This window comes from Aythya ferina (assembly GCF_964211825.1).
Source record: "Aythya ferina genome assembly, chromosome: W".
NCBI classification, from domain to species: domain Eukaryota; kingdom Metazoa; phylum Chordata; class Aves; order Anseriformes; family Anatidae; genus Aythya; species Aythya ferina.
Genome location: NC_140313.1, coordinates 8,286,703 through 8,300,876, shown reverse-complemented (window position 1 = coordinate 8,300,876; position 14,174 = coordinate 8,286,703). Strand labels below are relative to the sequence as shown.

Below are 14,174 nucleotides of genomic sequence, written 5' to 3'. Positions count from 1 at the left end.
CCGTATTTTGGCCAAAATACTGCTGTTTCCTTAATTGGTTCTTTTGTCCAGACTGATACACAGTATTTAATTTTTTTTCTCCCCTTCTACAATCTCCTCTAATTTTGGGTTTACGTTTCCAATTTCTTATCATTCTTCAGGAAGAACTGTTGGTAGGCACTCCCCCAGGGATATTTCCCATTTTTCCTAGCCCTTGTCAGCGTGCTGCTACAGAAGTTTCCCTCCTGCAGGGTACCTCACACTAACGTTCCGATTCTGGAAAATGGGGGTGTACTGCCAAGCACTTCCCCGTGCAAGGGCTACCACACACCTATGAATTTACCAGATTCCCTGGTGTACTTCCAAGCACTTCCCCCGTGCAAGGATTACCGTACACCAAATTTCCCTGGTGTACTTCCAAGCACTTCCCTGCGCAAGGGCTTACCGTACACCAAATTTCCCGAGACTCTTCCTTTCTCTCCCTTATCTCACGCTTTGTCCGTCTCCGGCCACACCCCTCACGGAGCCACGGAACCGCGGATCAGGACTCCACACTCGCTTCGTACAAAAGTACGTCTCAATCACACATCACGCAGAGTCTCACCCAACCCCCAAGGCAATACTTAACATTTCTTACCTTGGTCTGTGCACAGAGTTACTGGATCAATTAGCAAACCCGGAGTGCCTACCTTCTTCTCTTTCCCAGTACTTCACGGATCCCGCCTCTTTAATCAGTCTCGGGCCCTCTGTCAGCTCTCCGCAGAACCGCCACCGTCGATGCACAGGACCGTTGAAATCAGCGGGGCATGCTTTCCTCCTGCTGCGGCGGTGGGGCTCCCCGGTAGGTGACTGGATCCCGGACGAGCCCCCAAATTGCGAGAAACACTCCGTAGCCAATAACTTAGGCTCAGGCGAGGATCTCAGTGAAGTAGTAATTTACTCGCGACTGATTGCAATGGCGGGCGCCCCACAAGCAGGAGAGCGCACCTACTAGTTCCAAAACACAGTTTACATGCTTTTTGATGACAGGACCCTCCCCTGTTTCCCCACTGAGGGGGTAATCCAGGGACCTTACTTAAAGATCACCTAATTCCAACCCCCCCCTCCCCACGCCCTGGGCAGGGACACCTTCCACTAGACCAGGTTGCTCAAAGCCCCATCCAACCTGGCCTTAAACACGTCCAAGGACAGGGCATCCACCACTTCTCTGGGCAACCCATTCCAGTGCCTCACCCCCCTCTCAGGAAAGAATCGCTTCCAACTATCCAACCTAAGTCTACCCTCTCTGACTTCAAAACCATTACTCCTGGCCCTATCGCTCCTCTCCCTGGCAAAGAGTCCCTCCCCAGCTTTCCTGTAGGGCCCCCCCCCCCTTTAGGTACTGGAAGGCCCCTCCAAGGTCTCCCCGGCGCCTTCTCTTCTCCAGGCCGAACCACCCCAACTCCCTCAGCCTGCCTTCCTAGGAGAGGTGCCCCAGCCCCCGGTCATCTTCGTGGCCCTCCTCTGGACGCCTTCTAGTACGTCCACGTCCTTCTTGTGCTGGGGACCCCAGAGCTGAACACAGTACTTACTCTAGGTGGGGCCTCACAAGAGCACAGCAGCAGAGAGGGAGAATCACCTCCCTCCACCTGCCGGCCACCCTCCTTTTGATGCGGCCCAGGATACGGTTGGCTTTCCGGGCTGCAAGCGCATGTCGCATTGCCGGCTCCGGTTGACGAGCTTCTCATCAACCAACGCCCCCAGGCCCTTCTCCTCAGAGCTGCTCTCAATCCATTCTCCGCCCAGCCTGGATTTGTGCTTAGGATTGCCCCGGACCAGATGTGGGACCTCACGCTCGTAGCCCCAAGCGTTATTTATGACCCTATCAGCTCCACCCCAAACGCGCTGGTGGCTTTTGGGCGCTGCTCCCTGCAGGCAAATCCCCGCTTTTGCCAGGGCAGGCCTTACCTTTTCAGAACTTGCTCCACAACCTTCCCTGAGAGCCCCACTTCAACTGCTGGTGTTTCCGAGGGGGAAAGCTGCACCTCCCGTGCAGGGGGTGGCGGGAAGGAATACAAAGCCTGCGCTCAGCCCTGACACATCACAACTGGGTTTCTGCTCAGCTGGGGAGGAAGCTTCTGGAAAACTAGGCAGCGCCCCCCGAGGCTGCCCAAGCGTGGTCCGCGGTGCCCTGCAGCCGCACGGAGAGCGGAGCTCAAACTGGCCCGACACGGCGGCAGGGACGCGGCCGTCCCCACACGTGCAGTTCCTGCCTGAGGAGGCCACAGCGCTTCTGCCTCTCTGACAGGCTTGGAGGGTAATGACATCAGAATACGCTCGCTTCAGTTTGAGCTTCCAGGCGGGCGCTACTGCCATCGGGATGGCCCACGGGGACGGGGCTGGGGGCAGGCAACCACAGGCAGCTTTAACATCTCAGTCCTCCCCGTCGGCCATCTCCCAGCTACCACGTGGGCCAATCAATGTGACCAGACACCAATTCACCCAAGGCAACAAAAATATTTACAAAGCTACATCTCTCTTCATAACTGTTTGTGGTTTACGGCTGAAACCAGTCCTGGGACAGGATATGCTACCTGGACCGAGCAAAGCCTTTGATGTGGTCCCTCACCACATTCTTCTCTCTAAATTTCACAGGTAGGGCTTTGAAGGATGGACTGTTGGGTGGATAAAGAATTGGTTGGCTGGTCGCGGCCAAAGGGTTGTGGCCAACGGCTCTATTTCTGGCCGGAGGCCGGTCACAAGTGGCATCCCTCAGGGGTCGGGCTCGGGACCGGTGCTCTTCAACACCCTTAGCAATGGCATAGACGACGGAATCGCGCAAGTTTGCAGATGACACCAAGCTGAGCGGTGCAGTCGATACAATAGAGGGAAGGGATGCCATAAGTGCAAGGCGTTGACCTTGGGCTGGGGCAATCCTAGGTATCTCTATAGGCTGGGAGAAGAAGAACTTCAGAGCAGCCCCGCGGAGAAGGACTTGGGGGTCCTGATGGACGAGAAGCTGGACGTGAGCCAGCAGCGCACGCTTGCAGCCCGGAAGGCCAACTAAGTCCTGGGCTGCATTAAAAAAGGGGTGACCAGCAGGGAGAGGGAGGAGATTCTCCCCCTCTACCCTGCTCTTGGGAGACCCCACCCGGAATACTGCGTGCAGGCCTGGGGCCCCCAGCACAAGAAGGATGTGGAGCTCTTGGAAAGGTCAGTCTCACCTCTGTCCCTGAAAAAGCTGTTGGAACAGCTTGTTCCGGATGCCATCTCCAAGCCACTGGAAGAGAAGAAAGTTATGAGGAGTAGTCAGCATGGATTCACCAAGGGGAAATCGTGCTCGACCAACCTTGTAGCCTTCTATGATGGAATCACCAGCTGGGTTGATGGAGGGAGAGCAGTGGACGCCATCTACCTTGACTTTAGCAAGGCTTTTGACACTGTCTCCCACGACATCCTGCTAGCAAAGCTGAGAAGGCGTGGGATAGACAAGTGGACGGTAAGGTGGGTTGAGAACTGGCTGACTGGCCGAGCTCAGAGGGTGGCGATCGGTGGCGCAGAGTCCGGCTGGAGATCTGTGACTAGCGGTGTTCCCCAGGGGTCGGTGCTGGGTCCGGTCTTGTTCAACATCTTCATCGACGACCTTGATGAGGGAATAGTGTCCACCCTCCGCAAGTACGCCGATGATACAAAGCTGGGAGGAGTGGCCGACACGCCAGAAGGCTGTGCTGCCATTCAGCGAGACCTGGGCGGGAAGAAACCAAATGAAGTTTAACAAGAGCAAGTGTAGAGTCCTGCACCTGGGAAGGAACAACCGCATGTATCAGTACAGGCTGGGGGATGACCTGCTGGAGAGGAGCTCTGCGGAGAAGGACCTGCGGGTCCTGGTGGACGACAGGTTGACCACGAGCCAGCAGTGCGCCCTGGTGGCCAAGAAGGCCAATGGGATCCTGGCGTGCATTAAAAGGAGCGTGGCCAGCAGGTCAAGGGAGGTGATCCCCCCCCTCTACTCTGCCCTGGGCAGGCCTCACCTGGAGTACTGTGTCCACTTCTGGGCTCCCCGGTACAAAAAAAGACAAGGATCTCCTGGAAAGAGTCCAGCGGAGGGCAACAAAGATGATACGGGGCCTGGAGCATCTTCCCTATGAGCAAAGACTGAGAGACCTGGGTCTGTTCAGCCTGGAGAAGAGAAGACTGAGAGGGGATCTTATCAATGTTTACAAATATCTTCTGCGTGGGAGACAGTGGGATTTCGCCACCCTCTGTGCAGTGGTTAGTGGGGATAGGACAAGGGGCAACGGCCTGTACTGGGTCTGGCTGGGACGTTAACTTTCCCTGCAGCAGCCCATACAGTGCTGTGCTCTGCACTTGTAGCTAGAACAGCAGTGGTATAACACCAGTGTTGCGTCTACTACCGAGCAGCGCTGGCACAGCATCAGGACTCTCTCTAACCCTCCTAGGGGGTGGGCAAAAAAGCGAGAAGACAAACATCACCAGGGCAGCTGACTTCAACCAACCAAAGGGATATTCCATACCGTATGATGTCACACTCAGCAATAAAAGGTGGAAACAGGAAGAAGAGGGGAAGGCTGGGCTCTCGTTGTGAAAACGTCGGTCTTCCTCCCAAACACCGGCTACGCACGTTGAGGCCCTGCTTCGAGGACGTGGTCAAGCATCGCTCATTTGTGGGAAGTAGAGAGTAATTTCTTTCCTCTGCACTTCCACGTAGCCTTTATTTGTTTTGGTTTTTTCCTTTTTTCCCTTTCCCCCTTTCTTTTCCCCTTTAGTTAAATTGTTTAATTAATAATAATAATCATTATTATCAAGGAAGGATCATATAGGACAAGGGGGAATGGTTTTAAACTAAGACAGGGGAGATTTAGGTTAGATATTAGGAGAAAGTTTTTCACTCAGAGGGTGGTGAGGCACTGGAATGGGTTGCCCAGGGAGGTCGTGGATGCCTCATCCCTGGGGTCGTTCAAGGCCAGGCTGGATGCAGCTCTGGGCAGCCTGTTCTAGTGGTTGGCTAACGAATCAAGTTTCTTTATGAGGAACGGAGTCACAAAAATCATTTCATTTAGCAAGTTTCAAACACTAAGAGTATTTAATAGCATTTTAACGTTCCCACGCTCCAGTAAGCCTTGAATGTAATCGCGATTAAACAAGGAGCAGAGCGAAGCCAGAGGTCTAACAAAGCACGAGAGGTGATCGCATTTAAAAGCCTTATGGTGCCTTTAGCTAATCCTTCTTCTAGTTACTGAACAACGGACTTCGTTTAGGGAAAAAAAAAAAAAAAAAAGACACTAAAAATAAATACAAAAAAAATAAAGAGAACGGCAGCCGAGTCTCGAACTTATCAGAAGCCGACTCAAGCATCCCAGAGCCTTCTACATCCTGTGGGAGGAATTCCTTCTCAAAGTTGCGAAACCCACGAGGAGGACCGAAAAGAAAGCGGTAGCAAAACTCCTAGGGTAGTCAAGAACAGGCTGACAAGCACCTGTCAGAAATTACACCCGGTAGAGTTTATTCTGCCTCCTCCTCGGGACAGGGGCAGACAACAGACAATGCCTGGAAGCTTTCTTCCAACCTTATTCTTCTCTGGTTCTACATCTGCCAGTCCTCAACGCGGCTATTTCGCAATAAAAGGGCACGCTTTTATTCGGGAGCAGGGGGAAGATAGCAAGGCCTCAAACACACAGCACATCCTAGATCGTCTTAGGAAGACGGAGACCCACAGGACCGCCGAGCGCTTCTAGCTTCGCGTTCCAAATGAATGGGCAAACCACCACCTACACGACACTGTCAACGGACCAAAACATTCTGCGCACGTGCGCTCCAGGGAGACGCCGTTTTAACTTGCGGAACTATTTCCATCGGTAAGACACGCAAGACAGAGGTGATATCCCCATGCTCCATCTTTATTGTGCAAATGCTGCTCAAAAGCTCTTTATTACCCTCCACAGACAGCCGTCCAAAAAAAATAATAAATCAAACCTCAACAGGGGCTAGACTGATGGGCAACATATGAAACCTATTCGGCGGCGACCCGTACGCGTGCAGTGACGCCTGCGGTGCAAAAACCTTAGCCGGGAGGCCGGCCCAACTGACCGCCACCCAGAATACATAGATGTACACGATAGTCTGAAGGGCCCAAGGGTGGGCATTCACAGCCATCCGGAATCCATTGGTCAGGTCCAGGTTAACAGCACACTTCTTGCCAACAACCACGAAACGCCCAAGAAGCTGGAAAAAGGAAATAACGTCACCTAACGTGCTGTGCCACGACGCACAGAATGAATGCGAGCGGAGAACCACCCACAGAACACGGTTAGCTAATCCTTCACAATTCAACCGCCGCTCTTTGAACTACCCTCTAGACAGTAACAGACTACAAAACAGTCACAGAAGCTGAATTTGTCTTGGGGCTTAAAGCCCCCGTCATAGCTTCGGGCAACGTAAGCCACTCTGTCGGAAAATAAAAGCTTCACGGTGCCTTTTCTCTTGCGTGGGCTCACAGAGCCTTGGAACTTGACTTGCATAGCTAACAGCGAAACAAACACCCAAGCGCCGCTCAACCAGCTTTCCCTTTCCTCGCCTCTGACCTGCCCAAACCCCAAGCCCTCTTCTGCATAGTCAAGGCACCACCCCCGCTGTCCGGAAACCGTGAAAACGGGCATCAGACCGCACGCCGGAACAACGCTGCTTTTTGCACTGCAAGCGCGTAGCTGGAGACGAGCATCGCTTTATATCACTGCTCTCAGTCAAAAAGCTCAACTCCATTACAAGCTAGAGGCGAAAGACTACAGCATCGGACAACCCCAAATAGCCTACTGTGCGCCCCTCTGCAACAGCCAGAGGAAAAGAGGGGACGGGAAAGAGTCTAGGAAGTTACAAACCTGTTACAGGTACAGCCAGCCTAGCAAACAGAAAGCTCCCACAGTACTCACGGGTCCACCAGAATCGTCTGCTTCACATAACCGGACAACTGCCTTCTCAGGAAGGACTAGGAAAAAACACTGGAGCCTGAGGCGAACTATCACGGAACGCAAGGCACTGGAGGAAGAGTAAACAGTTAAAACGTAGTCGGCTTCAGAGAAAGGCAACAGCTTAAGCAAATCACTATGCCCCACTGAACTCGTCCTACCGAAGCAGATTATCAGGCGCCCCAAACGCGCACGACAAAACAGCGATTCTTCTTAAGCGAGCTTTGAATAGGCAAAGTTCTCTACCTTCTACGCACAAGACACACAAGCGGCAAACAATGGCTAACTGTCCTTCGGTTATGTCCAAATATTGCCTCGGCCAGAGGCAGGAAGGCATCTTCAAAGAACCTGGAGTAATCCGGCTGAGGCCGTATTAACTCTCCGTCCTCGAGAACGCCACGTACTCAGGGGAAGGAACGTTCCAAATTAGCCCGTTACGGCTGGACCGACGTCAGACACCTCCAGACCGAGGCCAAGGCATCACCTTCGAAACACGAATACCACCGACCTGTAGGAAACCATCAACTCGCAACTACTTGCGAGGGAACTCCCCAAATCACCAGCAGACAGAAACTGCATACGGCGCCAGAAGCAGGATCCAGCGCGCAAGGTGACGGGGGCAGCGAGACAGCCGAGTACTTCAGGTTAGCGACTTCCGCTATTTTTATTTGTTTTAGATGCGACTGAAACACTGCCAATAAGACTCAATTCCACAGATGCTTTGTACTTCTTACTCACCATCGCCTTTCACTGCACGACAATCGAGAATTATAAGCCTTCCTCACGCTCCTCCCTATAACATCGCTCAACCGTAAAACAGGCCTTCGGTACAGCGAGCTAAGCAAATTCAAGACCATTCGCTAGAGCCAACTACGCTCCAAAAGCGGTTCTAAGCCCCCGCCCCCTCCCCCCACCTCAAGTTGAGACCAAGCGAGAAACTGCAACTAATTCGTCCTCCAGGAAACGCGTCGCACTAAGAGCGGTCAGAGTAGGTTGTCTGCTCTCAAGTCACTCATCAGACTCAAGTTAACGGCCTGGTTCTCCAATCAAGCACAGCGTTCAGGTTACATACGTTGCTGCAGCCAGTACGGCCAAGTCAAAACAGACGCGCGTGCGCACACACACACACACGCACACTCCTCGCGCAGCCTTCACCACGAAGGAGACAGGAAACGCGCCCTTTCGTAAAGGCGGGGCGCTACCGCAAGCACGGTTTCCGGAGAGCAGTTGAACGCTTCCAATACTCCAAACGGGCGGCAGCTGCAACATTACCGAGACCTATTAAGAAAGCGCTGTTCCAAGCAACGCGTCAACGCTTTGAGCAACCCGATCTAGTGAAACACGTCCCTGACCGCGGCAGGCGGGTTGGGCTAGATGATCTTTAAGGGTGCCTTCCAAGCCAAACCATTCTACGAGTCAGCACGCAGAGCGGGCAACGCAGCCCCTTTCACTAAGGGCCTGTTTTCCACGCTGCAGATAAACCCTGCCATCAGAAGCAGAGGAAATCCCTAACTGTCCTATCTTTAGCATTTCAAACTTAAAAACAGCAACAACGGTTATGCTGGACACTAACTTAGAGTTAACACCTTGCAGATAACATCTGCAATTTTTTCATAACTCTCAGCAGCTGCTCACTTAGTTCCTAGCACGTTGCGGCGCACCAGCATCAGTGAACCTCGCCAGCGTGCTCTTATCACGGTCCACCTCCAGCACGGAAATGAGAGCTGGGAAGCTCTCGCAGCCTGCGGGATTGACTGGTTTCTAGGTGTTTAAGAAAGCTAGGAAAAGCTGCAATTCTTCCCTTTCACAAGCCACTTTGGAGAGAGCGCGCGCTCGTGTGCGCGGTGGGGGTGGTGCCATAACCAAAGCCTAGCACAGCCGAGCCGGGGCGTCTCTAGAACGCTATCACGAGGCGCATCAAGACCTGCATTTCTGCTACGCAGAAACGACTGATTACGGTCACTACTGCGATGCTCACTGCCTATATGCATACAGTCCGAACCCCCAAGGAGACCGACTGCGCCGGCGACCCAGTACGCGCCGTGGCACCCCGGGGGCAGGCACCGAAGAAGCGCGGCGTTTTAGAGGCGCTGCAGTAGAGAGCGCCACGAGCCGGAGAGACCCCGACCGACCGACCGTCCGTCCGTCCGTCCGTCCCTCCCGCAGCAAGGCCACCACCCGCCCTGCCGCACTCCCGGGACCCGCGACGGGCCCTCGTTTCAGAGGGCCTGCGAGCGGCCGAGGGAAAGGAAAGGAAGGAAAGACTCGCACAACAACGCCGCGGCTACCTCCTCGTCCACGACCGCTCATCCTCACGGAGAACGTTGGCGGGGACCTCCTTGCCCTTGCAGGCGACCGCTCCGAAAGCTCCGAAAGCAGCGGCAGCGCCGCCACCGGGCCAGGCGGCCTGCGCCCTAACAATCCCGTCGGCCATGACGGCGCCCGCTCGGTACAACGCCCCCTCGCTTCCCGCACTCGGCCCGGCCCTCCGCGGCGCTCATTGGGCCGACAGATCGCCGCCGACCGCCCCCGCGCCTCGATTGGCTGCCTCGCCTGCCCTCTTCCCTTGTCCCCGCCCTCTCGGCGGCTCCGCTCCCGTCGACCCGGTGCTTATCGGCGCTCAGGGAGGTCGCGTGCCCTCGGGGCGCGGAGGGAGCCGACCGGGAGGGAGGAAGTGGGCGCCCGAAAACGGGCTGGGCGGCTCCGCGGAGGGAATCTGGGCCCTGCACGGCTGGGAAACGAGCTCCACAGAACAGGCGCTCCGCTCGTAGAATCATAGCGTGGCTTGGGTTGGAAGGGAGGGCGAGAAACACTCCGTAGCCGATAGCTTAGGCTCAGGCGAGGATCTCAGTGAAGTAGTAATTTACTCGCGATTGATTGCAATGGCGGGCGCCCCACAAGCAGGAGAGCGCGCCTACTAGTTCCAAAACACAGTTTATATGCTTTTTGATGACAGGACCCTCCCCCGTTTCCCCACTGAGGGGGTAATCCAGGTTCACAATCTATCTGATGTGGTAATGTTTCTTCACTTATCTGACTTGACACCGCCATTTTCACCTAATTGTCCTAAGGAGTCTGGTTGTCTGCATTTTACGAGGTCGCCTGCTAAGCTTTCTTATCACTGCAAGCATATCTCAGTACCACGTTCCTTCCCTCTAAACAGCGGAACTCTGCAAAAACAACGTTTCTATTCCCACAACAGGTACCGCAGGTATTTGCATTCCTTGTATAACCGAGTGTATTGGGCTGGTAAAACATGGAATTATTAAAATCCTCCACATATCCCCCAGTACAACCATCCCAATTTTAGTAAGCCAATCAACACCCGTAAAGCGCGCCCCCCGCCCCCCGATAATCCTCCTAGATCGATTCCATAGCGAGTTTGAACTGGGGCATGTGCAATTTTCTTCGTTTCTTTTACAAGTTCATTTACAGCTTTTCCTTCTGTTGTGGTTTAAGCCGGCCGGCAGCTAAACACCACACAGCCGTTCGCTCACCCTCTCCCCTCCCTCTCTGGGATGGGGAGAGAAACGGGGAAACGGGAAAGCGAAGCCCGTGAGTTGAGATAAAGACAGATAAATAATAATAATAACAATAAAGACAATCATTATGATAATAGTATTACTAATAATAACGTGTATGAAACAAGTGATGCACAAAGTTTCTTTTTCTAACATATTTTGTTCATTGAATTTTTGCAATATTTGCTTGCTGAGCATCAAAGTTTCTGCGTCGTCCTTCTCCTGCTCAAAAGATTCATACTTAGCACGCACGAGCATAAGATGAGCTGCCTCTAATCGGCTTTTCACAACTGTGATTGCTCGATTGAATATACATGGTCCAAAAGTCAGTGCTAATGTAAGTAACAACAAGAGCCCCGCTATGGTTGATAGCAGGGTAGTAAGCCAAGGTGAGTAATTAAACCAGGATTCATACCAATTCTGACGAGCCTCATTTTCCCTTTTGCGTTTTTCTAATCCTTCTCGCAATTTAGTCATTGTATCTCTTACCACCCCAGTATGATCTGCATATACACAACATTCTTCACGTAGGGCTGCACACAGTCCTCCTTGTTGTAAGAAAATCAAATCCAACCCTCTACGGTTTTGGAGTACCACTTCGGATAATGACCTAACCGATTTTTCCAGAGCTGTTATTGACTGCTCTATACGGGCCAGATCCTCATCTACGGCAATGCGTAGAGAAGTAAATTCCTGGCTTTGTTTTATCAGGGAAGCAATTCCAGTTCCTGCACCTGCAGCCCCCAGAGCCATTAAAGTGGCTAAGGTGACGGCCGTAATAGGCTCCCTCTTTACCAGATGGTATTCAGCCACTGTGTGATGGGTATACATATACTCTTCAGTGTGGTATAGAATCCTTGGTATAATGACCACCTGTACACAAAAATCATGAGATGTGCTAAACAATTTTAAAGATATGCAAGGAGTGACTCCTAACGATGAACATACCCACCTAGTGTTATTTGCAGGAATTAACCATTTGTGTGTTTGGTCCATTTTTTCAGTGACATGGCACAGATCATTTTTATCTCTTGGAACTGTGCCGATACATCTACCTTTTCCCGTAACTTGAGTCAAAGTTATCCCGATTTCCTGACCCCAACTGCATTTGGAAGGATTTAACTCATTTGAATATTCAGACCTCCCCATATCTCCTATAGCTTCATAATATGGGGGCTTAACACTTACACATAGCCAGCACCCTTCAGTTATCTCAGGATTAGTTTGATTTAGTACCTGGAAACTAGCATTTATAACTTTCCACATACTACTCTCGGGTACGACCCCTTTTTTTTTTTTTTCCACAGTGTTTGGAAGCAGTGTGGGAAAGGATAACTCTGTCGACTTACTAGAAAACACTGTAGTAGGTTGGGCAGTCCCAGGTATATTTACAGTCTGGACAACCAAACCTTCCCCTAGTAACTCTTTATTAGGCCCGACTACCTTGGAAGTCTCGGGTTTTCCCTTCTTTATTAGTATGAGTCCTCCCCTATCTGTTCCGTGTTCGTAAAATCTGACATTTTTCCTAGTACCCAGCTAGTATCGTCCGAGTTTGTTAGATTTATATATAGAACCTTGCAAATTTCTTTATTTCCGTGGAAGGTTCCTGTATACCCTATACCATGCCCTCACCACCTGCAACGGGGATCCAATTGTCGGTTACAAGCTTGCAGCCCATATCCCACTTGTAAGAATTTATCCCGACCAGCCCCGAGTGTCCAGTCTGTAGCAATGGTTTCACACCCCCGGTATGCACAATAATACACGTTCAGGCATTTACAGTACCCCCTTCCCAGGTTAGAACTTGGGCAGAAATAAAATCCCATATATTCCCAGCATCGGGGCCTCGAGATCAGCTGACACAGTGTAGAAGTAAAGCTTGGCCCCCCCCCCGATGTTATCTGGGTTGCAATAACCTGTTGATCTTCGAATCGACTTAAAGTCCATTTAAAAGGTTGGTGGGGGTGGTGTTGAGTCGCTACGCAGGATGAAATCACTGCGAGAACCCCCAAATACCGATAGGAATGGCTGAGGCCCATGTCTTTCCCCACTTATTCACTCCTCTGCCTCACTCGTCAGTTGGGTTGCAGCCAACTACGAGGTTTTAGTTCTTCTCGGCAGCAGTAGTGTTCTTCAGGGGAGAGCCTCTACCTTAACCCACGGTACCTATCGAGTTCGTCGCAATGTGAGCTTCAGGTCTTTGTTTCCTGGAGCGATCTCCCACTTCTTGTCACAGATGGGTCCTTTAACACGGCTGGCACGTGTCCATCCTTTCTCCGCAGTCCGGACGGCTGTTTCTGTAGTAAGCAAAACAACATAGGGGCCTTCCCCATCGTGGTGTTAAAAAAAGTCTCTTTCCAAGTCTTAATTAGAATTGAGGGTGATCAAGTGGCAATTCCAAGTCATAGGGCATACCATATAGCATTTCAAAAGGAGAAATTCCTACATCAGTTCTGGACTGCGTCCATATGTTTAACAGTGCAAGGGGTAAGCATTTTACCCAAGAAGCCTTAGTTTCCAGCATAAGTTTTGTTAGTTGTTTCTTAATTTCACCATTCATTCGCTCTACCTTTCCAGAAGAGGAAGGGTGCCAGGGGCTGTGAAAATCCCACTCAATCTCTAAGGCCTGCTTTAATCCTTGCAGTAAAGCTTTACACCCATTCAGTCACGTGGTCAATTAGGACAAACAAGTAACTCAGTAAAGTCTACCTGTATATTTTGGAAAGGTCAAAGCCCTGGCTCCCGTCCCCCTCAAGATAGGTTACAGAAGACCTTTTTATTTACCTTTTGACACATAGTACATCCTCTGCATGCGTGCTTCCCTAAAGTATATATTCCTACGCAGACATGCTTTCTTAGAACAACATCACACATTGCTTGCACCTCCCAGTGACTCTTCTGATGTAAAACAGTTAATATTTGCCTCATTATCACTTTATTCAGCATTTCTCTCCCATCAGGGAGTATCGATTTTCCTTAAAATGATCCACATATTTGTAACGTTAATACCTCCTTGGGAGGTTGTAATTGCTCCAAAACCTTTTTTAGAATTTACCCAAATAGATAGGTGGCCCTGTAAACCCCTGAGGTAAAATTGTCCACCTATATTGTTGCTTCCACCCCCATTTCAGAGTCTTTCCAGTCAGAGGTTTGCTCTCAGGGCCTGAGAGCACTCCATTAATAACACTGTTATTCCAGTCTAACAATTTACTATTTGAATGCCCAATTTAATCATCAAATCCCTTCCCAACAAGTTAGTTTCTGCCTTGGATACATACAATAATTGCCCAGTGATCATTTTATCCCCTGGTCTCAGCTTAGTATTCCCCAAAAATGGCACTGTTATCCCAGTACCTTCTACCCCCATCACATTTAGGGTTTCATTAGTTAATTTAATCCCTGATGCTTTACAAGTCAGTAATGACTTAGCTGTTCCCCAGTGTATTGGGTTTGATGGCAAGGTTCGGGGGGGGGGGGGGGGGTGTGAGGGGTGTGGGAGTGGGAAACTGCAGTGGCAGCCCCCGTGAGAAAAACCCAGAAACCTCCCCGTGGTAGATAAGGGACGATTTCATCTGGCCCCAAAGGGGCCCACTGCTGCCCAGAGCCAAGCCATGAGCAACACAGTCCGTGCCTCTGTGAGAGCACATCCACGAAAACAAACAAACAAAGAAACAAACAAAAACCTGCTGCTTAACAGCAGTTGGGAGAGCGA

At 51.4% G+C, this 14,174-nt stretch overlaps 1 protein-coding gene across 1 annotated transcript; it reads right to left on the bottom strand.

Moving 5' to 3' along the window:
* Positions 1-5,855: 5,855 nt before the first annotated feature.
* LOC311426353 (adenosine 5'-monophosphoramidase HINT1-like) lies at positions 5,856-9,417 on the bottom strand. The gene is made up of 3 exons (XM_084502810.1): positions 9,230-9,417; positions 6,906-7,011; positions 5,856-6,201 (listed from the first exon to the last, which is right to left on the bottom strand). Exons 1-3 carry the CDS (start codon positions 9,373-9,375, stop codon positions 5,947-5,949), a joined length of 507 nt encoding a protein of 168 aa, XP_084358936.1. The 5' UTR covers positions 9,376-9,417; the 3' UTR covers positions 5,856-5,946.
* Positions 9,418-14,174: the final 4,757 nt, after the last annotated feature.

What these genes read in the sequence shown, in the direction of transcription:
- LOC311426353 (XM_084502810.1), bottom strand. Translation starts at nt 9,375, where the DNA reads ATGGCCGACGGGATTGTTAGGGCGCAGGCCGCCTGGCCCGGTGGCGGC. An exon ending in GAGCGGTCGTGGACGAGGAG is followed by an intron (nt 7,012 to 9,229) that starts GTAGCCGCGGCG and finishes CTCTTCCTCCAG; the next exon opens with TGCCTTGCGTTCCGTGATAG. An exon ending in CAGACGATTCTGGTGGACCC is followed by an intron (nt 6,202 to 6,905) that starts GTGAGTACTGTG and finishes TCCTTTTTCCAG; the next exon opens with CTTCTTGGGCGTTTCGTGGT.